General features: G+C 39.9%; 1 protein-coding gene across 10 annotated transcripts in view; it reads left to right on the top strand.

Annotated features, from left to right (window-relative positions):
• The window catches only part of ppfia2 (PTPRF interacting protein alpha 2), a 311096-nt gene extending 286854 nt beyond the window's left edge, over window positions 1-24242 (top strand). For 9 of the 10 annotated variants that reach the window (XM_033038206.1, XM_033038207.1, XM_033038210.1 and 6 more), the window contains 5 exons: window positions 3391-3566; window positions 12097-12165; window positions 12793-12943; window positions 13873-13963; window positions 22696-24242. In XM_033038206.1, the coding sequence (XP_032894097.1) occupies window positions 3391-3566; window positions 12097-12165; window positions 12793-12943; window positions 13873-13931 (455 nt within the window). In that variant the 3' untranslated portion in view covers window positions 13932-13963; window positions 22696-24242. Of the gene's footprint in view, window positions 1-3390; window positions 3567-12096; window positions 12166-12792; window positions 12944-13872; window positions 13964-22695 lie in introns of those variants that run through there. The other variant, XR_004414887.1, reaches the window with a different exon arrangement.
• The last annotated feature ends 2602 nt before the right edge of the window (window positions 24243-26844 follow it).

The raw sequence follows: 26844 nt of genomic DNA on the forward strand, positions 1-26844 counted from the left end.
GTGTATTTGAAGATGAAAGATTTATACTGATAGAGCAGAGCAACACTGTACTACTAATGTGTTCCATTTAATGACACACTGGTTGTGTCTCTTAAAAGTCTTTAAATGTCTTCAAAACACATATACTTCAGAAATGAACCTAAAATCTTGCAGACAGTTGAAAATAAATTCCTCAAAGCTGGGTCAAGTAATGGCATGTTTCTGTTCACTGCACAATTCAATATTAAGGGTTCAACACATGATGGTCACAGTGTGACTCTGAGTCTTTAAAAGTGGATATAAACAGCATTCTATGTATAGAAGACACACTTCATAAATAATATTGTGCAACAACTAGAAATTCAATAGAAAAATGGTGGAAATATTCATTGTGCAGCAGCAATTTGTGCGGAAGGAAACAGTTGTGTTTCAGATTGATGGCTTTGCATCAGAACAATGATAAATTAAATGTAAACAGATTTGAAACAGAGGGAAGAGTAAAATTGAAATCTGTGACAAGATGCCAAGCAACATTGAACAGAGGGGCCTTGGGGTTCAAATCCATTGTTCTCTGAAAGTGGCAACACAGATAAATCGGCTGTTGAAAGAAGCATATTGCATTTATAGGTTGGGCGATAGAATATAAAACTTGGAACATTATCCTCTGACTTTACAAAACAGTAATTAAACTGAATTTGAATTATAGCTTGCTACAGGCAAGAGGGCAGAAATGATTCATCAAAATGTTGCCTGGATTAGAAGATTGTAGTGTCAGAGATTCATACAGCACAAAAACAAGCCCTTCAGCCCAGCTTGCCCATGCCCACCAATGTGCCCTATCTACATTAGTCTCACCTGCTCACATTTGGCCCATAACCCTTTTTGATTCTCCTAAGATAGACACAAAATTCTGGAGTAACAGCGGGTCAGGCAGCATCACTGAAGAAAAGGAACAGGTGACGTTTCGGGTCAAGATCCTTCAGATTGAGAGTCAGGGGAGAGAAACACTAGAAGTATGAAAAGGTACAGCACTGATGGCCAAGTAACCCACAGTGGTCCATTGTCAGCTGTAGTGGAGGTGATAATGAAGGGATATGAACAGTGAAACTAGCAGGACGACTATGGCGGGCGAGCGAGGAAGAGAGAGAGAGAGAGGAGGGGGAAAGGGTTATTTGAAATTAGATAAATCGATATTCATACCGCAAGGTTGTAAGCTTTTGATTTCCCTACACAGTAAATGACTGTGCATCTACCTTATCTATTCTCCTCATGTTCTTGTACATGTCCATAAGATACCTCTCATCCTTCTACGCTCCAAGGAATACAGTCCTGGTCTACCAAACCTCTCCCCATAGCTCAGGCTCTTGAGTCCTGGCAACATTCTCATAAATCTTCTCTGCACAATTTCAAGCGTAATAACACCTTTCCTATGTCAGCGTGACCGAAAATGAGCACACATTTATCTTCCTGTGATGCCACTTTCAAGGAACTATGTACTTGCTCTCCTAGACGCCTCTGATCTACAACACTCCCCAGAGTCCTGCCATAATACGGTGAAGGGCCTGCCCTGGTTAGACTTCCCAAAATGTAACACCTCACAATTATCTGTATTAAGCTCCATTAACCATTCCTTTCCCCACTTGCCCAACTGATCAAGATTGTGTTGTAACCTTTGTTGTAACAAAGGAGGAAGATTGACTGAATTTTATCGCCTTCCATCGCAGTGAGGAATGCTGATTCCACTGTGATGGATGCTTATGTTAAATTCTATCATGTATTGTGTTTTTTTCACTTGTATGGTAACTCAAATATCACTGTACCTTAATTGGTGCATGTGACAATAAATGTGAACTTGAACTTGATAACTATCGTCGCTATCTACAATACTACCCACTTTAATGTAATCTGCAAACTTAATTAGTTAGAGGAAGAGTTTGGATGGGCTGGTTGTATTTTCCCTGGGGTGAAAAAAGCTGAGGGATGATCTGATTGGGGTGTACAAAATGATAAGAGGCATGGATAGGATTAACTGTCAGAATCTTTTACCCATGATTGGGGATATTAACAAATGAGAAGGCATATGTTTAAAATAAAAAGACGTTTTAAAGGGGATTTGAGAGAAATTTGCTTCACAGAACAGTAGGTATCTGAAACTGGCTCCTGGAGCAATTGGTGGAGTCAGATACAATCACTATGTTTAAGAGGCATATAGACAAGAAAAGTATGGAAGGCATACGGGCCTTCAGGAATTAGTATATATACACAAAAAGTTTAGTGTGGATTTGGTGGGGCAAAGGGCTTGTTTTGTGCTCTACATCTCTGACTCTAACCTACAGTTATCAAATCAAAGAGAAATAACAATTTTGAGCATTCTGATTACCTGCTGAGTCTGGAATGTTGTAGTAAAACCAGTCAGAATGTGAGATGCTATTCCTTGAACTTGCATTGAGATTCATTCAAAACAGTTTTGGAGGCCAAGTGCTGGGCATCATGTTTGGCATGCGACATGGAATTAAATTGCCAAGAATCAAGACCTCAGAGTTATGTCTACAGATTACAAAATCAGTCATCTCATCAACGCATGGTCGTCCCAGTGTACAGAACACCAACACAGAAAACAGTTCACTAAATTGAAAGAACTACAAATAAGTTGCTCCTTCACCTGGAAAGAGTGTTTGGCAGCATAAATGATAGCAAAGGAAATAGTGGATTTTTTTTCAATTTCTGCATGGAGGAAATTCACAACATAAATTGCATTCATTAGTTAATAATGAGGAATACCATGCCAATTTTCCTGGTGGCATATTGAAACCATTCTTACTTGCTAGGCAGTGGTGCGCAATTTGGAAATGAACAGTTTAATGTATGGAAAAAAAGAGGATCTCCACACCTTATAAGTTGTTTTCAACTCTAAACAGTCCCCGTTCTGATCAATCAATCAATCCAATCAATCAACCTTTATTGTCATCTTGCGAAGCAACAATTGTACAGTGCAAAATGAGAAGACGTTTCCCAGGGAATACCGGAGCATCGCACATAAATCTTAAACATTTCACACATAGTAACAATAAAAACAATCCAGTCCCTGATGAAACAGTATAAATAGTTAAAGGTGATGAAGGTTCTTTGACCTAGAATTGTGTCTGCTGTGTTATGTGGTTCCAAAGTGAACTGTTAACAATCAGGCCTTTCCAAGTAAGTAAGTACACTTGAGAATTGGCCTATATAATGTACACCAGCCTGACCCAGGAAAGATTTGGAATCGCATTTAATTTGATTGGAGACTGGAAATCGGTTATTTATTTTTGATTTTATTTCTGTTTAATATTTTTAGGTATCTTATCGTGCCTTAATTCCATTTAGTTTAATGGTAATGTTAATAACGCTCATTGTACAATTTTACCGTTCCAGATGCAATAGTATGGAGCAATGACCGTGTCATCAGGTGGATATTGTCGATTGGTCTTCGAGACTATGCAAACAACCTCACGGAAAGTGGTGTCCATGGATCACTCCTTGCTTTGGATGAAAACTTTAACTACAGCAGTTTGGCTTTAATACTTCAAATTCCCACACAAAATACACAGGTAAACCAAGCTCAAGTTCAATATGTCTTTTTTTCCATTTTTTGTGCGGATTTTAATCAAATTCAATTTTCTCTCTGAGAAAATATTTCTGCTTTGGCAAAAGTGAACTGATACATTGTTAGATGAGTTATAATATCTTTGTGAAAGTTAGGTATATGGCATAAGTATTAGTTTATTATTGTCACATGTACCAAGGCACAATGAAAGACTTTGTCTGTGTGCTATCCAGTCAAATTATACTACACATGGGTACAATAAAGCCATACACAAGTACGACAGATAGTGTAAAGAGAAAAATAGCAGAGTGTGGAATATAGAGTTAGAGCATTTTAGTGTTGCAGTTACAGAGAGTGCAGAATAGAAAAAAAGTGCATGTGCCACAGTGAGGTAGGTTGGGGATCAGGCCTACACTTTCAGCTTGAGATAGGACATTCAGTTGTCTAATATCTGTGGTGAAGAAACTATTCCTGAATTTTCTATGGTGCTAAAGCTTTCAAGCTTATCTATTTTCAAGAGAGAGAGGAGGGGCTGTGAAGTGTAGGTGGTCGATGGGGGGAGAAGCTGGTTTGTGATAGACTGGGGTACATCCACAACTCTCTGTTATGTTCTGCAATCTTGGGCAGAGCTGTTGCCAAACAATGTTGTGATGTATCCCGAGAGGATGCTTTCTGGGCACATGGCAACTTCCTTAGACTTCTGAGAAGTCGAGATGTTGGTGTGCTTTTTGGCCATGGCTTCAATGTGGACAGATTGTTGGTGCGGGACACATTTGGAATGTGTTAAACATTGAAGCTACAGCCAAACATGCACACCAACACTTCCACATCCTCGGGAGACTGAGGAAATTCAACATGTCTCTGATGACTCTTACAAACTTATACAGATTCACCATCCCAAGCATACTATCGGGCTGGATCACAGCATGGATTGGGAACAGCTCTTCCCAAAACCACAAGAAGTTGCAGGGAGTTGTGGATGCTGAGAAACTACAGTATATTCTGCTCTCTGGTATTTTCCTCCGCTCTACCTTTTGCATATGTGTTTGGCTTGATAGTATTTAAGTACAGTATTATTCAAATTGATTGGATAGCACACAAACAAAAGCTTTGCACGGCATCTTGGTACATATGACAATATAAACTTAAACTTAACCTGGTGATATTTACGCCTAGGAACATGAAGATCACAACCATCTCCACTGGCACCGCTGATACTGACAGGAGCGTGTGCGCCACCTTGTTTCCTAAAGTCAATAACCAACTCTATCAATTTTCAGCCATTGAGGGAGAAGTCATTCTTAACACCATGTTCTCCCTCTCCTTCCTGTACCCAATCTGGTCATGCTTTGAGATCCCGTCCATAATGTTATGAATCAGCATGTTGCAATCTGTAAAGAAGTCCTGATAAGGAAGGGTGCTTTAACTAAAAATGATCATAACCAAGAAAAAAAGTACAATAAATAATGTTGTATGGTGAGCAAAAGTAATCAGTATAATATATTTATTCATTTTGTTCAAGGGTACGTACAAACCCAATTGATTAAAATCCAAGAGGCATTTACACTTTACATCTTACCTGTTGGAAACACTCAGCAGCTCAAGTCATTTACACTGTTTCCATAACATGGTTCGCTGAAAGAGCATCGACATTGGGGTTGAGGGGAGACCTGGCGGAAGTATATAAAATCATGAGAGGCATAGATGGCGTAGACAATCAGATTTTTTTTCCCGAGGTGGAACTGTCAAACACATGAGGGTTACATGAGAGACATAGGTTAAATGGGAGAGAGGGATTTGGATTACGTGCAGGCAGAGGAGATTAGTTTATGTTTAGTATCAACATTGTGGGCTGAAGGGCCTTTTTCTATGTTGTACTATTCTATATTCTAAGATTAGATTGTTAGTAAAATCATGAAATCGAAACAAAGGCAGCAGTAACAATAATTGTGCCAAACACCGTAGTGAGGGGTGCAGGTCATGGTATCAGTTTGCTAACAGATTCATGTGATGCCAGTGTGCATTCGTTATTGAGGTTCCTGTTGATGTTTCCTTCACATCACATAGTTGAACATATTAAACTTAATTGATGCTATTTAGAAGTATCAACAATTATTCACGTTAGTAATTGGTTAATTTCTCCCCGCTTTAATATCTTCAAGTTTTCAAGTCGTTCATCGTTTTCTCTAAGTAGGAAAAGTTCACGTAATAATATTGTAGTGCTGTAACTTCAAACCGCTGCACAAATCAGTTGTTTCTGCACAGACCCAATCAAATGTGATCCTATCAATGTTATTGACCATAAACTATCTGATTGTCATTTAAAATCTGTCTGGTTCTGTAATCTTCTTGTGGGAAGGAAATCTTCCCTGAACCTAACTTAGTCTGGCCTTGTGTGTGACTCGAGCCCCATCAATGTTGGTGATTCTTAACTGCATTCAGAATTAGGCAGTATACACCAATCACTACATCCCATGAACAACTTACACAACTTTGCTTTCCAGGTGCTGCACATCAACTCACTCCTAATTGTATCCAAAAGGGACCTGCTCCCTCAATATCTAATTAATGTGTGACTTCAAGTAGAAAGTTTTGCATAGTCTTGCAAAGGACATTCTTTTAGGAAGGAGACGAGGAAAAATGTATTTAGTCAAAGGGTGGTGAGTCGATGGAATTATTTTCCACAGTTGGTTGTGGAGGCTGAGTCAGTGGATGTTTTAAGGCAGAGATAGATAGATTATTGATTAATGCAGTTGTCAGAGGTTATGGGGATAATGGGGTTAGGAGGGAGAGATAGATCAGTCATGATTGAATGGCGGAGTAGACTTGATGGGCCGAATGGCCTAATTCTACTCCTATTCCTTATGACCTTATATCAGTGTCCAGGATATGAACATCACTCAAGGGGTTAATAAAGGGGACCTCTTGTAGCAGTGTCATTGAGTATTAAATAGAGGAGAAACTGCGTGGTGCAAATGTTAGCATTCTGGTGTTTCCGCCTGTGAATTTTCATGGTATTAAAAATAGATCTCATTTGAGCAAATTAAAATTAACAAACTACAGGTGATGAAAATCTGAAACTAAAACATAAAATCCTGGAAAAACGCAGCCGGTCAGGTTCCTTCTGTTAAAGGATAAACAGTTAACGTTTTCAACATGTTCTGTTTTAAATCGTGAGAACAGGCATTTTTCAAAAATCTCTTCTATTATTGTGAGCAAATGAGACAAATTGTTATGATGTGCCTCTTGCCAGTGTCCGTCTCCACCTGCACCATAACCTGCGGCAATTGCAACCATGTTCACTGTCTGGGGACTGCACCCGTGATTTTTTCTGCATGTAGCAAATGAAAATATCCCCATCACTCCCTGAATGAAAAAGTTGCCCCTCGGGTTCCTATTAAGTCTTGCCTCTCTCACATTAAAGATGTTAGAGGGGCAAGACTCTCACATCTCTCCGCTGCCACCAGGTAGAAGGTACAGGAGCCTGAAATCTGCAGCATCCAGGTTCAGGAACAGCTTCTTCACCACAGCCATCAGACTATTAAACACAACTTCAAACAAACTCTGAACTATAACAGCCTATTGCACTTTATCGGTTTATTTATGTGTGTATAAATATATTCTATGGTATATGGATATACTGATCTGATCTGTATTTATGCCTAAAATGTTCTGTTGTGCTGCAGCAAGCAAGAATTTCATTGTCCTATCTGGGACACATGACTTGACTTGGTTAAACCTTTGTCCCCTAGTTCTTGATTCCCCTACACTGGGTAAAAGATTCTTTGCATTTACCCTATTTTTTCCCCTCATGATTTTATACACCTTAAGCTGGAAAGGGTGCAGAGAAAACTTACCTGTACGAGGATGTTGCCAGGATTTGAGGGCCTGAGCTTTAGGGAGAGGTTGAGTGGGCTTGGACTGTATTCCTTGGAGGCCTGTAGGCTGAGGGGTAATCTTATAGAGGTGTATAGAATTATGAAGGGAGTAGATAAGGTGAATGCACAAAGTATTTTACCCAGGGTAGGGCAATTAAAAACAAGAGGACATATATTTAAGATGAGAGGGACAAGATTTAGAAGGAATGTGAGGGGCAACTTTTTCACACAGATAATGGTGGGTATATGGAACAGGCTGCCAGGGAAGATAGTTGAGGCAAATACTATAACAGCATTTATAAGACATTTGCACAGATACATGGATAGGAAAGTTTGCAGGAATATGTGGCAAACGCACACAAATGGAATCATCTTAGATGGGCCATCTTGGTCAGCATCGACAAGTTGGGCTCAAGGGATTGTTTCCATGCTGTATAAACTCTATGACCTCCATAAGATCACCTCTCAGCCTCCTGCCCTCCAAGAAATAAAGTCCTAACCTGTGATATTTCCCTATAACTCAGGCCCTCAAGTACTGGCAACATCCTTGTTAAATATTCTCTTCACTCTTTCCAGCTTAATGGCATCCTTCCAATAACAAGGTGACCAAAACTGAACACAACACAAATGCAGCCTCAGCAACATCTTGCACAACTGTAACATGACATCCTAACTTCTATACTAAATACTCTGACTGATGAAGGCTTTTTTTATCACCCTATCTGCCTGTGATACCACTTTCTCGGTAGGGGGGCGCTGCTCTGGCAGCAGCCATGTCAGCAGCGCATCAGTTTTTTCAACTTTTTTTTATTTTTTAGTATGTTTTAAAGTATGTGCTTAATGTTCCTTTGTGTGTTTTGTGTGGGGGGGTGAGGGGGAAACCGCTTCGGTCGCCTCCTCCATGAAGAGGCGACTTTTTCCAGGTCGCCTCCCCCGTCGCCTAACATCAAGGATCGGCGCGGCCTTTCCCGGAGACGCGCCCGGGGCTTCAGCGGCGGGCGCAGCGTGGACTCTCGGCGTGGAGCGGGTGAGCCCTCACTGGGGCTCGCTGGAGGGGAGCGCTCCGTTTCGCTGGCCTGGGGCAGCCGGCAGCCTGAAGTCGCGGTCTGCAGAGCTCCAGCTGGTGCGGCGTCTACAGCCCCAGTGGGGGACCCGGGGGAAGAAGAAGCCATCACTGCCGGCCCGCGGCCAACTTCTACCGCGGGGCCGGCATGGACTTACCATCACCCTTGGAGGGGAGCTTCGACCGCCGGCCCTGCAGTCTACGGTGCTTCTGGCTGCGGCGGAGACTTTAAATCTCGACCGCCGGCCTGCGGCCTACAACAACTTAAAGCCGCGGTCTCCGGTGAGGAAGAGCCGATCCTGGACTGACTCTGGAATCTGGTCCTGGCCACGGGGGGGAAATGGAGGAGGACTGGCCAAATTTTGTGCCTTCCACCACAGTGATGAATGCTGTGGTGGATGTTTGTGTTACATTTTTATTGTAGTTGTGTGTTCTTTATTATTGTATCGCTGCTGACAACCCAAATTCCACCGACCCTAGTTGTGTGGTAATAAATTCTATCAATTCAATTCAGGTGAACTATGTACCTGTACTCCTAAATCCCTGTGGTCTACAGGGCCCTGCCATTCACTCCTCTGGTTTGACTTTCCAAAATGCAACATCTTGCATTTATCTGCATTAGACTCCATTAGTCATCCCTCGCCCCACTTGCCGAGCTGATCAAGATCTTGCTGTAATTTTTGATAACCATCTTTACTGTTTATGATACCACGTACTTCAATGTCATCTGCAAGCCTGCTAATCATGTCTTGTACATTCTCATCCAAATCATTAATGCAAACCACAAACAGTAATGGGCACAGCACTGTTCCCTGAGGCACACCACTAGTCACTGGCCTCCAGTCTGAAAAACAACCTTCCACAATCACCCTCTACTTCCTTCCATGAAGCCAGTCCTGTATCCAATTAGGTAGCTCTTCCTGGAACCCATGCGATCTAACCTTCCAGAACAGCCTACAATATGGAACCTTATCAAAGGCCTGGCCATATAGGCAACATCTACGGCTTGTCCTCGTTAATCATTATGGTTCCTTCCTCAAAAAACTCATCAAATTCGTAAGACACCCATGTACAAAACAATGCTCCCTATCCTTACTAAGCTCTGTCTACCCAAATGCATATATACAGTATCTTATCTCTCAGAATTCTTTCCAGTAATTTGATTTACTGCTCTATAGTTTCCAGGCTTTTCCTTGCAGCCTTTCTTAAATAGAGGCACAACATTGACCATCCTCCAGTCATTCAGCATCTCGCCCAGTCTAACGATGATTCATACATCTCAGCTAGTGCTCCCACAAATTCTTCTAGCTTCCCGCAGCATCATTGGTTCCATCTCATCAGGCCCAGGAAACTTATCGACCTTCATAAAACTTAGAATATCCAGCTGCACCTCAACCACGATACGGACTGTCCTCAGAACATCACCATTAACTGTCACAAGTTCCCTCAAGAAATACTTATTGAGGACTTTGCCTATGTTCTGCGGCGCCACACATAGATACCGCTTTAGTTTCTGAGGGGCCCCATTCTCTGTCTAGTTACCTTCTTCCCTTAATGTACTTATAACATTCCTAATGACTCTGGGAATAGCTGGCCCCATGACCATTCAAATTGGAGAAGCAGCACTCAGGCTGATGCTGGTAACATTGAATCCATGCATTGGAAACACACAGAGGGCCATTCATGTAATTGTAATTGATTTTATTAGCCAAGTATGAAAACAAAACAAGTATGTAAATCTTACGAGGAATTTGATTTGCCATACACTCATACCAAAAAAGCAACAAAACACGCAACCACATAAAAATGGTTAACATCCATCACAGCGGCTCCTCCACATTCCTCACTGTGATGGAAGCCAATAAAGTCTTATCTTCTGGTGGTAGAAGCACACCACAGCACACACTGTTCTCACACCCATCCTTTGGACAGCTCCTGCCCCATCTGTGGAATAGTCTATGGGTCCCACATTATTCTCATCAGTCACCTTAGATCCCAGTTGAATTTGGAGCACAAGCAAGTAATCCTTGACCCCAAGGGGCTGCCTAAAAAGAAGGTGGTGCAATTGCCAATCACTCATATGAGATATTAATAACAAGTGCTGAGTGGAATTAAATAACTTAACACCGTTACCTTAGTCACAGACAAAGTGAACCAAAGGGCTTGCTTCTGAGCTGTATATTCGATGTCTCTTTATAGGGAGATATTTCTGCAAGGTTAAATAGTAATGTTATCTATTAGAATTAGAATAGTAGATTCTATAAGTCTTATTCTGATGGATATTTTCATCGTGCTCCTCCATGAAGTGTTGCCATGGTACCGTGCCTGATAAATCACAAAGCCATGTTGTGTCAAGATAGCCCATTATCGTCTTCCTGCCAGGAAGCAGATCTAGTGGTGTGAAGTCCTCTTGAGAAACAATGTGTTAGGAAATTTGCCCTGGCAGCACATCGGGGGAAGGCCTCTCTCTTACTGCATCTTTTGATAGGATCCTCCTTTGCCTAAACTTCTTTCTCCTTCATGAGCTTTTAGGATATAAAGATCAGCCTGCCATCCGATAATTAGATCCCGCGCATTCAGTTTTGAACTGTGTAGGTGAACATCATGCTTTGAGTGATATAGCTATCAGGTTGAAATAACAGAGCATGTGTAAACTGAAATATAGGTATGAGGCTGATAATAGTGATAAATGTGTGAGGAACAACAGGAACATCGTTGTACAGATGGAGATGTACCCACCGAGAATAACAATGAGGTCAATGCGAGAATGGCAATACAGAAGCTCTTGTAGCTACTTTCTACTGCCTTCTGTATCCTGGCCCCCTAAAGTGATTCTTAATAATTTCTAATTACCTTTCCTATGAAATAAACATTGTCAAATATTCATTTATCCTAGAGCAGATGATAAGTGCATAAAGGGCCTGTCCCACTTAGGCGACCTAATCCGCGAGTTCTGGCGAGTTTGCCCTCGACTCGTACTCGCAGCATGGTCGACACAAGGTCGTAGGAGGTCTTCGTAACTCTCCTTCATGCTCGAGAGTGGTCTCCGCATACTCGAGGCCTCAGCTAGGTCGCAGCGTTTTTTTCAATATGTTAAAAAATGCCCGCGAGTTAAAAAAAAGTTGCCATGGAAAAAATCGCTACTTTTTTTACTCGTAGGTTTAGTCATAGTAGGTCGTAGTAGGTCGGCATGTTAGTCGTAGGTAGTCAAAGGTAGTCGTAGATAGTCTTCATCATAGTTGAAGGGAGGTCAAAGGGAGATCGAAGGAGGATCAAAGGAGGTCGTCTTCACTCTCCATTATTTGGTGTCCAATTTTCCCGAAGTTAGTCGTAGCTAGTCGTAGCTAGTCGAAGCTGGTCTTCAACATAGTCGAAGGAGGTCTTCAACGTCATTTTTTCAAACTCTTCTAAACTCGCCAATTAGGTCGCCCAAGTGGGACAGCCCCTTAAGAAAACTTTACTACTTCTGTTCGCTACATCTGATTTGAAATTATTCCTAAATGTAACCCTAAAGATTTAAGCTTGAACATGGGTTAATATTGAAATTATTTTGTTAATTGACATGTTAATCTATTACATTTTATTTTATTCAGGCAAGACAAGTTCTTGAAAGGGAATATAACAACCTCCTTGCACTTGGTACAGAAAGAACTCTTGATGATGTAAGTAATTTCCCACACTATAATTTTGCATCATTTTACTAGCAATAGTTATTGGTTGATTTATAAAACATTTGCTCGGTATCCAGATAAACATTTTATTCTTCATAAATCTTTTCAAATATCTCTCAGTGAGAATGGAACCTCTATATAGCAAAACTGGAACCAAAGTTTCCATGCTCTTTTGCACTATTTTCAAAAAGCCTTGTAAAACCTTCCATGATTTTAAGATATGTTTTCAAATTCTTCCGTAATCTAATATCTCCATATTTGTGTAATCGCCAACTTTATAACCTTTCAAAATATCTGTGCCCTTTCTTTATTTCTCATTTCATTGCTGCATCTTTGGCAGCCATTAATGGGCATGACCATGTACTCCACAGTTCTCACCCAGAGCTTTTTCGCCTCCTTGCTTCTACCTCCAAAATATGCACTTTAAACCCCTACCTCTTTGACCAAACTTTTAATAATTTGTTACATGGCACCGTGGCAATTATTGTTTTAACCATACTCTTGCAAATTGCCTTGAGGATTCTACAGAGAGTAAAGTTCACGTTGTGTGGGAAGGCAACTTGCCAATTTATTTCAAACCATTAAAAATATATTGTGTTCTTTTCTTCACCATTCAAGACTAATGAGAAAGATTTTCAACGAGGGCCTTCCTGGAGAAAACAGTTCCCTCCACGTGAAGTTCATGGAATCAGCATGATGCCAGGATCTTCTGAAACACTTCCAGCAGGTTTCAGATTAACAACAACGTCCACAAAAAGAGCTTCTGATGGTAAATTGTAAAACTGTATTCCTACCTTGATAATTGTTAAATTATATGTATCTGCTGTCATTGCCAAATTCAAATTGAACTGTTCTCTGACCTACTCAAATGTTCTCTGACCTACTCTTGACTTACTCAAACTTGGTGATTATTGTAACTGTTGATTTCAAACGTGTGAATTTAGTGGTTGAAATATGGTTTCCCCGTTTCTCACAATGAACAAGCTTCCTGTATCATCAATACAGTGTAATATCTGAATAATCTCAAACTTGTAAGCATGGAACCTAAAACAACCTTAGCCAGATGCACATTTTTGTCACAATTTCCCACAGTAAATTTCAAAATCTTTGGCATATTGTTGTGCAATTGTTGCATATAAATGGTGGAAAAAATAATCTTTAGGCTGCATCCTATATCCGGTTACTAATGGGGAAACAATTCAAGGATGAACCACCCATCCATCTGACCCCAAGGCTAAGGGCCAGATTTATGGGATAGAAACAATTTAAATTTTACTTTGACAATGACACTTTTGAAAGTTGAAGGCGAATGCACAAAGAAAAGGCTCAAATGGAACCTGCTCCTGATCTCAAAGAGATATTGGTGAATAACCACAACCGCAAAACAAAATAAAATAATCATTGTAGATCAAGAAGCAAAGTGCTGGAGGAACTGTGGGTCAGATAGCATATGTAGAGGGAATGGCCAGATGACTTTCTAGGTTGGGAGCTTTCCTCAGACTGAAATGACCACTGTCCATTCCTTCCACTGATACTGTCTGACCCGCTGTGTTCCTCCAGCACTTTCAGATTGCAGATAATCAGTTCACTTTCAATTTGTTGTTGTGTGAGGTCAGTTTTGACATATGTGCTATTTCAGTACACACAGTTCATATTAACTTGTAAGGCCATGTGCATATTGATCACTTGTAATTCCAGTTGCCTCATCAGGAATGCAAAGAATAGACAATTCCACCATCCGGACTTACTCTTGCTGACATCCAGAGAAATTATGCAACAATGTTATGTGGTAAGTATCAAATTCAATTCTTATCTTCCTCAGGATCATAATATCAACATAACTTTGTTGGCAATTTTATTATTTAAGTTTCTAGGTTTTGCACACTGAAAGACCAAGAGTGATTATTGCCATCAGTTTCCATTAACCACATACAATCCGTCCTGGTATAAAAACTAATCATTCTGTTTTTTATTGAGCCATGTTAATGGCAGTATTTTGCAGCAGGAATTTACCATAATTTTTCCATGAAATTGACAGAAACTTTTGATTTTTTTTGTGTTCGGTAGAAGATAGAAATCTGAATGTTGTCAGTAATTCACCTTGATACTGAAGACTGTACTCTAAACTGTGTTCAACCAAGGAGAAAGAATTGTAGAAACTCCAAATATTCCATGCCAGAATTGAGGAGGTGCACAAAATGTTCCCAGTCTATTGTAATAGAAATAAATGGTTGTAGGCTGTGGGCCGAGCATCAAAAATGTGTCTAGAAATCAGTTTTCGTGACCCAAAGAAGGTGGTGCAATTGCCAATCACTCATATGAGATATTAATAACAAGTGCTGAGTGGAATTAAATAACTTAACACCCTTACCTTAGTCACAGACAAAGTGAACCAAAGGGCTTGCTTCTGAGCTGTATATTCGATGTCTCTTTATAGGGAGATATTTCTGCAAGGTTAAATAGTAATGTTATCTATTAGAATTAGAATAGTAGATTCTAAAGTCTTATTCTGATGGATATTTTCATCGTGCTCCTCCATGAAGTGTTGCCATGGTACCGTGCCTGATAAATCACAAAGCCATGTTGTGTCAAGATAGCCCATTATCGTCTTCCTGCCAGGAAGCAGATCTAGTGGTGTGAAGTCCTCTTTAGAAACAATGTGTTAGGAAATTTGCCCTGGCAGCACATCGGGGGAAGGCCTCTCTCTTACTGCATCTTTTGATAGGATCCTCCTGTGCCTAAACTTCACAGAACTACATGAAACTTTCCACAGATTTAGATGAAATATAATTGAGAAGGATGTCATAACTCGTCAGTGCCAAACGTTGCACATTCATTAATTAAACTAATTAGAAAATGAGATCGGGAAAGTAAGCGCCATCTCGTGACCAATGCCCATATTACACCATGGGCAGCCTATTTCCGTGTTGCAGTCCATTTAAACTATATGATTATACCAATATATATATATTGGTATAATCATATATATATATATATATATATATCTTGTAAATATGACTGTAATCATATATAATTAAGTATAATTATATTATATTAAAATAATATGATGAATATAATTGTGAGTGTGTTTTTTTAATGACACTGTCGCAGAGGTCCTGCTCCTGAACCAGCCTAATTAATGGGTTAGGGCAGTTCTTGTGGGTTCCTCCCTTTACTGAACCCCACTTACTGCCAGTGTGCAGAGTGGGGGTGATGGCCATAGTGGGACTGGGGCAGTGCCAGGCTGGGGGACAGTCCTGCAAGGCATCTTCCAGTCGTTTTAATAGGAAATGTAATGAGACTGCAGCAGAGGTCCCAGGTTTTAAGGGCTCATGAACCTGCCTAATTAATTGGTCAGGACAGATCCTCTGGGTTCCCCCATTTACTGAACCCCACTGACTGCCATAGTGGGGAGAATGGGGGTAACGGCAATAGTGGGACTGGGGCAGTGCCAGGCTGGGTGACAGACCTGTAAGAGACCTGTCTTATTTCTGATGTAAATGTCACATCCTGGCCAAGAATCGAATGCTCTGATGTTTACTCGATGAGTATTCATTTTAAGCTACAATGAGCTTATATTTATGTTATGGTGCCTTTGCAAATGAGGGCTATTACCTTTAACCTAAAAGAACCCTAAAAATGTTGCACTGTTTATCTCTAGTTTGTGTGTGTGTCTGTGTATACCTTTCAAACGTGTATCTGTGGATGTGTGGATGTAAGTGTGTATGTACGTGTGGATGGATGTATGTGTGCAAGTATGTGTGGATGTGTGTGTGGATGTGTACATGTATGTCTGCATGTGAATGGATGTGTGGATGTTTGGTGTGTGCGGATTTATGTGTGCATGTATGTGTGTGTTTGCATGCATGGAAGTGTGCCTACGGATGCATGTGTGTGTGGATATGTGTATGTATGTGTGGATCGGTGGGTGGACTGTCGCAGTCATTCACCAGCACGCCATTATCATAAGTAATTAACTCTTCCAGTCCCGCCTCAAGACCCATCTCTTCACCTCTGCATACCCTTAGTCCCATGTCCCCCTCCCCTTTGCATCTCTGTCTTACTGCTCTATTTTGTTTTGTTCTTGACTCACCATGTAAAGCGACTTTGAGTCCTTGAAAAGCGCTATACAAATAAAATGTATTATTATTATTATTACTCATTGTTTAAATAATTTGACCAAATAAACAGTGAAACGATCGACATTAAAATAAAACTTTATATAATCATTTATTTCCCCAATTTATTTTGTTTACATTACATCTGATCTTCATCTGAATATTCTTCATCAGATTCAAAGTCTTTTGAAGTGACGATAGCACTGCATGATAACCCGGGATACACTGCTGCCTCCTAATAATAGAAGATAATATGTGTCAGAGAGTATTTTACATCTTTTCATGTTTTATATTATGTAAGACAATATCGACATAACAATGAGGAAATTAAACATGTATGCATGTCCAGGTAGATGGGATGGCAAGTCTGCAAATTATCAAATTAGTGTTCATTAAAGCACAGTGCATGTCCACACAAAACACTTTTGTGTGGACAGGCTCTGAAGAGTGGAGGGGCAGAAGCTGCAGAAAAAAAATCTCATATTACTTGGGTCTGCATGGACTTCAATTCATAAAATGTCAATCTCTTCTTAATGTCAATGAGACTTACACTGTCATATTTACTGCCATAGATAAGTTAGTTCAAGTTCAAGTGGAGGAGCAGAGGCTGCAGAATAGCTAGAGAAAGAAACATCTCATAGTACCTAGGTCTGGATGGGCTTCAATTCATAAAATGTCAACCTCTATTTAATGTCAATGAGACTGTAATTTACTACCATTGATAAGTTAGTTCAAGTTCAAGTGGAGGGTCAGGCAGAGGTTACAGAAAAAAAATCTCATAGTCATTAAGTCTGCATGGACTTCAATTCATAAAATGTCAACCTCTTCTTAATGTTAATGAGATTAACAATAGGTTACTACCATAGAAGAATTAGTTCAAGTTCACATACACCAATTCATTTCTACAGAAACATCAACCATTTCTGACCATTTCTCACTCCAATGGAAGCCTATAAAGACCCTCCATTTTTCTCCTGTGGTCGGGGCCTGGAAATTGGCTGCTGCGGACGGCACTATGTACAGCCTCCCCCCCCCCCCCCCCCGCGAAGATGATCCAAATACACCCCGCGGCTCCGCGTTGGCGAATCGGCCGCTTCTTAATTGAGACCGCGGCTTCACTATATTAAGTACCTAGGCCCCGCGGTCGGAGCACTTTTTCCCGGTAAGTTATCGCTGGCAGCTCCGAGATCAGATGTTAAAGATATTAGACTACAACAAGCTGGCATTAGTGAAAATGTTTAATTTACTGTGTTATGGATACACATAGTTTAGGCTCTCAACTTCATGAGTGAGTGAGTGAATGAATTAATTAATTGATTAATTGATTAATTGATGAGTGAGTGAGTGAGTGAGTGAATGAATGAGTGTACAGCCTCCAAATCTCATTTTTCACATTATAAAAGGGTGCAATTAAATTAATTAAAGTCCATACAGATAGATTTTCATAAATTCAGACTTTAGATCTTACCTTTCAGTTTGAGTTGATTCACAAAGTTTGACTGGTTTCACAACTTTGTGTTGCAGCACCTCAGCAGGGACTTTGCTTTCAATACTTTCTTCCACTTCTATCCACTTAGCAGCACATTCTTCAGACTTCTTAATGCTTTTCTCACTAAATTGAATTGTCCTGCTGCAAGTTTCCACGACATGTATTCCACAGAACTAGAAAGAACCTTCATCGGAATCTCCAGTAAAACAGGCATCAGTCAAGTCCTCTCAGCCATGTAGTGTGCTCCCTGCCTAGCTAGCCTGAAACAAAGCGCGTGATTGGCCAACTGGCATACAACTCAATGTTAAACGTGCTTTGATTGGACTAAAAATACCCGAACATTTTCCGTTTTTTCTCTAATTTAATAAAAATGTGCAAGTCTTGTTCATGACGAGTTTCAGGGGTGATTTATATAATATTTTTACACAATATGTGAACATTTCATGTAGTTCTGTGACTTGGGTCACAAAACACTGGAATAAAGCTCCTCGGCCCACAGCCTACTGAGAGAAACTCAATTAATTACTATGTATTTTTAAATACTTTTCCATAACTTTAAAAAAGCAATAAAAAGCAGATTCTGAAATGAAAAGATTTTTTTTTAATTGAGCAAGTCATAAGAATCTGAGACGGGAGCAAAGTTAACATATCAGCTCATTAACCTTCTGATATTTCAATGACTTACAATAAAAAAGGTTAGTTGTCCTCTCTCCCCACAAATTTCCTGCATTGTATTCAGATTCAGATTCAGATTACTTAATGACCACACAGTCAAGCTGGTGGAATTCATGTTCAGTACAGGATGTTACACAATAGTATTCCAAAGATAATTCACAAGATCATGAATAAAATATAGGATCTGAGCTTCATAATGGGACAAATGACTTCCTTCATCAAAACAATAAGATTTAAGGAATACCTTAAAAGAGAAAGAAGAAATCGTGAAGAAAAGCTAAGAATGAGAATTGTCGAGCTTACGGTATTGGCCATTGCTTATGTGTCACACAATGATTCCTTTCCTTTAAAAATAATTTGGAAAATTGTTTGCACTTTCTGATGAAAGGTCTTTGACCTTGAAATGTTAACTGATTTATTTCTTCCATAGATGCTGCCTGACAGGTTGAATATTTCTACCGTTTTCTGTTTTATTTTTCATAGATTATCAATTTAACAACATTACAAAAATTCCAAAGGCAATTTAAAAATCTCAAGTGGTTTATCTTAATTTATGATTTTCAAGGTCTTTTTAAAAATCGACATATTTTTGTTATTTTGGATTGAAAAAATGAAGATTTGAATATTAGTCCTGATTAGTTATTTAAGGACTCCTTCCTCAGTGTTCATCGCTACTTGGCCCATGACAGTGAATATTCTCTGTAGAAGCAGAGATTTTTATTAAGTTCCTGGTTGAAGAGGAGATGATTTGGTGTTAGCATGGTGCACAATAATGACTTTGTTCACCAAAAACAGGTGAATGATAATTTTAAGACAATTAAATTTGTTGCACAGGGAGAATCCACGATCTGCTATGTCTCATTGATTTATCAGCGTGCTTCATTGCCTCTAATCATTTATCAATGAACATCTATATGAGGAATTAATGTTTCACACTTGCTTTTTATTCTTTTATTCTGTTTGAAATAAATAATAAAATAAAATAATAATAAAATAAAATAAATGTAACAATGGGACATACAACAGAACTAAGTATTAGTTTGTGCTTCACTACTTTGTACATAAATATCATGGCCTAATTAGCGTAGATTCCAGACAAGATGATGTCAAATTGTTTTATTTCATATTATTTATAATTCAAACTGCAATTCAATATATACTTGGTACAATAGTCCTCTATATAGTCGTTCTGATTGGCTTTCAAGTTTGGATGGCTAAAACAAAACACCAACCAGCACGCTGTATTTTTTTATTTGATCAAAGTGATGAGTTCTGATGTGGCTTGCCTTATTCTTTCATGACAGCAAATGGTTCTTTGATTATAGTCAAGGCACTAATGGAATTGTCTTAAGACTCAATAGAGGCACATAGGCTTTGGCTGGTCTCCACCTGTGCTCACATGGGAGATTATCACAATCTAGATATCGCTGGCAACGCCAGCTTTTATTGCCAATCACTCATGGCCCTTGAGGAGATGCTGGTGAACCATATTCCTGAACAGCTGCAGTGGTTCTGGTTAAGGTAGTCCCACAGTACTGTTGACGAGGCAACAATGAAGGACCAGTGATACATTTCTAAATCAGGACAGTGTGCAATATTAGAGGAAACTGCATGTGGGATTATCCCATTGTGCCTGAGGGCAATGTAACTTGTTTGGGAGATGCAGCAAGAATCTCCTAGGAATGTAACTACATGCATTTCATAGTTAATGCGTACTGCACAGTTCATTGGTAATGGAGTGAATGAATATTTAGGGTTGATGGGATGCCATCAAGCAGGTAGCTATGTTTAGGACAATATTGGATTTTTTGAGAGTTGTTGGATGTACACTCGTCCGGGTGCATGGAGTTTATCCCAGCACATACCTGATGTTTGCCATGTGGATGGGCTTTAGGGTGTCAGAAGGTAACCAAATGATACCCAGCCTCTGACCTGTTGTTGAAGCCATGTATTTATATAGCTGGACGTTGGCAAATCATGGCACCCAAGTGGTTGACTTTGGGAAAGGGTTAAACAGGAAGGGTCATTGGTTAGCTTGTTATTTGTTGGAGTTGTTCATGTGTCTGACAATGTGGCACAAATGTTACTTGGCACTTATCAGTTTGTCTAAATATTGCTTAAGTCTTGCTGCATGCAGGCGTACACTGATTCATTTACTGATAGAGGGAAGGTCGTTGAAAATGCAACAGAAGATGGCTGGGCCAAGGACATTGCTGTGAGGGACTCCTGCAGTGACGTCCTGGGAGTAAGATAATTGACATCTAACAACCAGAACCACTTTGCTTCGTGGGATGTCTGTTGACTTCTGTGTTCCCAGGGCTACAATGACACATTCAAGCAAATGCTGCATTATACTATATTTTATGTGGAATAAAAGTGTCACAGAACCTTGGCATAGAAGTGTATGTTACTCCAAAATATGAATGATTCTGTCATGACTCTGCACAGTCACTTGCAAGAGGTTGCCAATGGATTTCTCCACAATCTTTGTCATCTCCTCATATGGTAATTCAGGCTGGATAATGCACTGAATAAGCAAACATCTCTACTTGCCTTCACATAACTGAGTCTCAACTGAGTCTTCCCTTCAGGCAATGTGTCCTGCAGGACTGTAGTTGACCTGCAACCAGCTGTCTCTCCTCATGCAACATATCTCTCTAACATATTGTGTTTTCTACCACCACCGCTACCACTGCAGCACAGCCTCCAATGAAGAATACCAAAATAAAAAGTCAACTCTACAGCATTGTCCTTTTGGGCGAATGTGACAGAAAAGATTGCAATCAGAAAAGCTTGGAGCATTGATGAGATTATTTAAGATGCATGCTTACCTCTCTGGTTGATTATCCTTCTATAAGGGTCAGCGCTGCCCCAATGTCCATGTGGACCTTGGTCTCCAACATGATGCCCTAAATTAAGTGCACTCTCCTTTCTGATGAATCTTTGTAGTTTTGACTAATGCGATACAGGAAACCTTTTTCTAATTTGTTCACCAATGACATTCTTGCTTCAGCAGATCTAACAGTGAATATCTTATTGATTCCGCATGAAGCAATACATGTGATGTGTGCCTAATGTGACTAAGTGTGGCAGCTACAGAAAGAATGTTTCAGGAGGAGTCCTAAGTGTCAGCTCTTGACATGAAATACCTAATGAGATTTTGGTAGATTTTGCAGAATCGCTCTGTATTTCACGGGTTTTCTCTTGTATAGCCCAACTTCCACCTGCTGCCAGTTTCTTCTGTTTGTGAAGACCTCATGGGTCTCTCCATCCTGACATTGATTTCTATTCACCGACATCTCCAAATTGTGTTCTGTTCGATGGCGATCTCCCTTTCCCTTTTCTAACTCATTGACTTCTAGGGCAGCAACTAAATCTATTGTGACAAGCGCTTGTCTATAAGGACTGGGTCCTTCAAAGGATTGGACCCTTTACATGCAGCAAAATGATGCCACCTCCACCAATCCATCACTTCGTCTGGCAGCTCGTTCCATGTGTACACCATCGTCTGTGGGGGAAAAAATCCCTTAGCTTACACCTATGTCCTCTAGTTTTAGATTGCCCTACCTTGGGGAGAAGACTTGTTATTCACCTGTCTATGCCGCTCATGATTTTATATATCTCTATAAGGTCACACTTCAACCTCTGACGCTCCAGATAAAACTGATCCAGCTCTCCTTATAAATCAGATTCTTCATTCCAAGTAACATCCATGGAAATCTTTTTTACTCCTTCTAGTTCAATAAAATCCTTCCTAGACAAAGGTGATCTGAAGTGTACACATTACTCCAAATGTGGCCTTACCAGCATCCGTTACAACAGGAACGTGATGTCCCAACTTCAGTATGCAATTTCCTGACTGATTAAATCAAAAGTAGCTAATCTCTACTGCACCACCCTGCCCATTTGTGTTGCTCATGAACTATGTACCCACACCCCTAGGTTTCTCTGATCTACAACACACTGCAAGACCCTTTTGTAATTTCCCAAGAGGAGGTCGAGTTTTACTACTTCTCCAGTTGGGCCATCTACATGTTAAGTGAGAAGGTTTTCCTGAACAGATTTCACTAAAACCCCTTAGCACTATGACACTTTTGTAAGGTAATTAAATTATTTTGAAATGTATCAATGTCTAATCACTCCAAAACCAGAATTAATAAATTTCTAAGCAGCTTTTCGAAATATTTTATTATGTCTCAAATTTTTTTTAAATGTAACAATTAACTTTTTGTTTTTCAGCATTTGGCCAATACCTGTATGCAAAAATTTCCATTGGCTTTGAAGACTGACGATACCAACAGCAATTTGCCAGTTAAATGAATTGATATTGCTAAAAGTACATTCTCAAAGTGCAACAATGTTTTTGTAAAGAATTTAGCTTATGGGCGGTGATGATTTATAGATGTCATTTTATTATATTTCACTATCAACTGAGTTGATATTATTCAGTAAATGTTTGACAGAAAAGTACCGCGCTCACTGTTTTCAAACATCAGTGTAAGAATGGACAAGTATTAGCACCATTTTATCATATCATTTGTTCTTGACTCATGGTTTACGAAATTGTCTTGTATAATATTGGCTGAACATATGTATTGTGTACGGATTTCTTTATATATATGTATGTTGTATGTAAATGTATATAAATATTTTATAAAAGAGCAAAAGTACTGCACAGAATTTACATGTGGTTTTAATCAGAACACACTCATTGTCAAATAATTCTTCTGTTTGTCATAGAGTCGTACAACACGGAAACAGGCCCTTTAGCCCAATTCATCCGTGCCACCCAAGATGCCCATCTAAGCTAGTCCCATTTGCCCGCATATGACTCGTATCCCTCTCAAACATTCCAATCAATGTACCTCATCTTGTTTATATCTCATCACCTGCCATAGACTTTGTGATATTTAATACACAAAAAACATTTTTACAAAGATTTACTAAAACAATGCAATTTGGACTGTAATTTCAGTAATATTCCTAACTTTCTAACATGCAGTTGAAGCTGGAATCCTGCCATAATCAGATGTTAAATATCTGACAACATTACATTGCAGAATACATTTTCCTCTGGGCCTTCATAAGGTGATGAGACTGTACTGAGATGACAAATAAGCATTGCAATCATTCTGCTAAACTGCTAATCTAAAATACTTTATTCCTGGAACCTATTCTGCAGCCCACTACTAATTTGACTTGTGGACCAAGTTTTACTTTGTAGCCTTTGTCAGAATTGTGCTATTATGATCTCAAAATGTGAACCAAAATTTTACAAACTGGTATATTTGGTGTTACCATTTGTTTCTGACAAATCTTCTGTCTTAATAACTTGGCATTTGTTGAACTCTCAGCTTACCTGCAAGCTACTGCCAAGCTTGCCTTGTAAAGACTTTATACTGTTAAATTCACTTTATTAGAAGAAATAACTGAAAGACAGAAGGTTATGCAAAATTAAGTATACACAATATTAGTCATTTCATCAGATTTATTGCCTGCTGTAGTATTATTTGTCCTCATATTGTTACTCTTTGATTGTAGACATTTGGAGAAAATAGTGATGGCTTTAATATTCTGGTTGCAAGCTCCAGCTGCTTTGACCTCAGCTTTCTGAACTGTCTTTTAGTTATTTCCCTTTGCATTTCTTTTGCTATGTTTTGTATGATCAAACAATTCTGTTTAGTCCCATATTTGTTTCCTGCTTGATTTCAGTCAAAGCTAATGGTGATCCAGTTATTTTGCACTGTCAATAAAGAGTACCACTGATAAGACCTATTTCAAAGTCACTTCAGTGAACCATAGTGAAATGGATTGCTTAATTTATCTCGCTGGTTATATAAATGACAGATTTACTGAGCCATGGCAGATATTTGTTCAAGATGTCCATTGAAGTTTCAACAGGAAAATGAGATTCATATTGAAAATCAGTCTTGTTTGTCCATATATTTGCCACTAGTCCATTCACAGCAAAATCATCTTAATATCAGCCAGAAAACAACATATACCTTATTACCTGATCTGTTATATTTTCCACATTTATCGTTTGTGCTCCCTGAATGCTTAAAGTTCATTAACAAGTGAACTGAAAGTACCAAAGATTATTTTGTTTATCATTAGTATTACTATGATCGAGGAAAGACTTCAACATTAGAAACCAAACAGGATTTGAACCCATACCATGAATGTCAAAGAACTGCAGATTCTCAAATGGGACAAGCAGAAAGATCTTTTGATTCTTTTAAAATAAATGTATTTTAGTGTGTGGGCATTGGTGGCATTTATTGCCCAACCCTTCTTGCCAGAAGGTGCTGATGAGATCCTTTCTTGTACTCCTGGTGGACTGTTCCCATTGTACGGTTGAGTAAAAAGTTCCAGGAATTGAATCCAGAGTTGATTAAGGAAGAGCAATATATTTTCAAGACAGGATGGTATGTGACTTGGAGAAAAACCTGCAAATGGTAGTTTTTCCTTGCACGCTTCCACATTGGTGGAAATTGGTATTGACTGTGAAGGATGATGAATGCCTTGCAGTCAAGTGGGAATTAAATATTGAGTATTTTGCAACCATCAGCAATTTTCCTCAGTTACAAACCTTTGCTGGAAAGAAGTTGAGGATGAAACAACTGAAAGCGAATGGGGCTCTCACCCACCACCCTCCAGGCAGAAGCCCAAAACAATATAAGGGGGTTCCATCGATCACACCATACGCCCCCCCCCCCCACCCCCAAACACAGGCCTCTGACCTCATATTGCACCCCAATCCCACACTGTCTCTCCTCTGAGCACCTTGATCTCTGCCACTGTTGATCATACCAAGCCCCCACCCGCCTCTGACCTAATATTCCAAACCAGCCCCTCTCTCTCTCTCACATGTGAGTCTCCTTCCCCATCACATTATCCACACCCCCCCCCCCCCCCCCCATCCTCGAAACCCCTCTCCCATTATCTGCTGCTGACCACACCTGGCCCCAGCTCCAACCCCTACAATTTTTTCATCATCCCCTCTGACCTGCCCTTCTCTGACACTGGGCTGTCTGTCCTCACCAGAGACCTCCTCTTCATGCCCCTGCACCCACACTTCGAGTTCCAAGTTTGCCATGATGTTGAGTTCTTCTTCTGCCACTGTGCCCATTTCTTTGGCAAGGAGTCCATACCCCGCCTCTGATGCCCTTTATTCCCATCTCCTCTTCCTCTGGACCCACTACTAGCCTTTTACCGTATCTGAACCTTTTCATTTCTAACTATCAACATATCAACCTGTTATTTCCCCCCTCTCTCCTACACACTTCTCCAACTGAATTAATACCCCTCCTTTCCCTCTGTTGTTCCCATCTAACATCACCCCTCATTCAGTATCATTCTTCACCTTCCTTTCCCATAAGATTACAAATCAGCATTGTTTCATTTTCCATTGATCAGCCCGAGTCAGCTGCTGACTCCATTCTCCCCTCCACTTCCTCATCTCCCAATCAACCCTTCCTCACCTGTATCCATCTATTGCTTGCCACTTTTTGCCTTGCCCCTCTCTCCACTTCTTTGCACTGTCTACTTCCCCTCTGTACTTTCAGTCTAGATGAAGTCTCAACCCAAAACACGATTGTTCGTTTCTCTCCACAGATGCTGTCTGTTGTTCTTTAATTTTTCTGAAAGTAAATTGGTCCTCGACATTGCCCTGAGGAACTCCTAGAGATACCTGTGACAGGAAGGACGGAAACACTTGTCATCACTTTCTGCAAGGTATGACACTGACTGTTGAAATGTTTACTCCTAAATGCCCATAGATTTCATTTTTACCAGGGCTACTTGAAACCACATTCAGTCAAGTGCCCCCCTGGTGTCAAGGGGCAACTTACCTCTGGAACTCACCTCCCTGTTCCATAGTTAAAGAACTCTGAAGCCAAGTAGTCGTGGAAAAAGCAAATTGGACATCTGTGAGTGGGTGATTGGTGAGTACTGTAAATGACACCTAATAGAACAGTAAACAATACCATCCACCGTTTAGCCAATGATAAAGAATAGATTAGTAGAGCATTATTAATCATTTTGGGTGTGTCGTCTTTGTGAATGCAGTCATCATTTGCCTTCTGATTCTTTATCATTAATTTTGTTTTGTTCATGTCCAAGCCTTTTAGTTTCCAATCTGTCTGTCTTTCTCTTGCAAAGAAAATTGACAAAATATTCTTCAGCCATTCTTGGAAACAAGAATATCAGCAAAATAGGTGTAAAGTTGGGCCCCTTCCCTGGAGGTCCCCTGGAACTTAGTTGAAGTGAATTAGCGAGGATGGCCATTAACCCTCTCCACAAAGATGGACAAAGGGAATACAATAATAGTTCAGTAGCATTCTACCCAAGATCAGGGACTAGTGGATTAATTCCAGCCTAATATTC

Source organism: Amblyraja radiata, chromosome 19, assembly GCF_010909765.2.
Source record: "Amblyraja radiata isolate CabotCenter1 chromosome 19, sAmbRad1.1.pri, whole genome shotgun sequence".
In the NCBI taxonomy this organism is placed as follows: Eukaryota; Metazoa; Chordata; class Chondrichthyes; order Rajiformes; family Rajidae; genus Amblyraja; species Amblyraja radiata.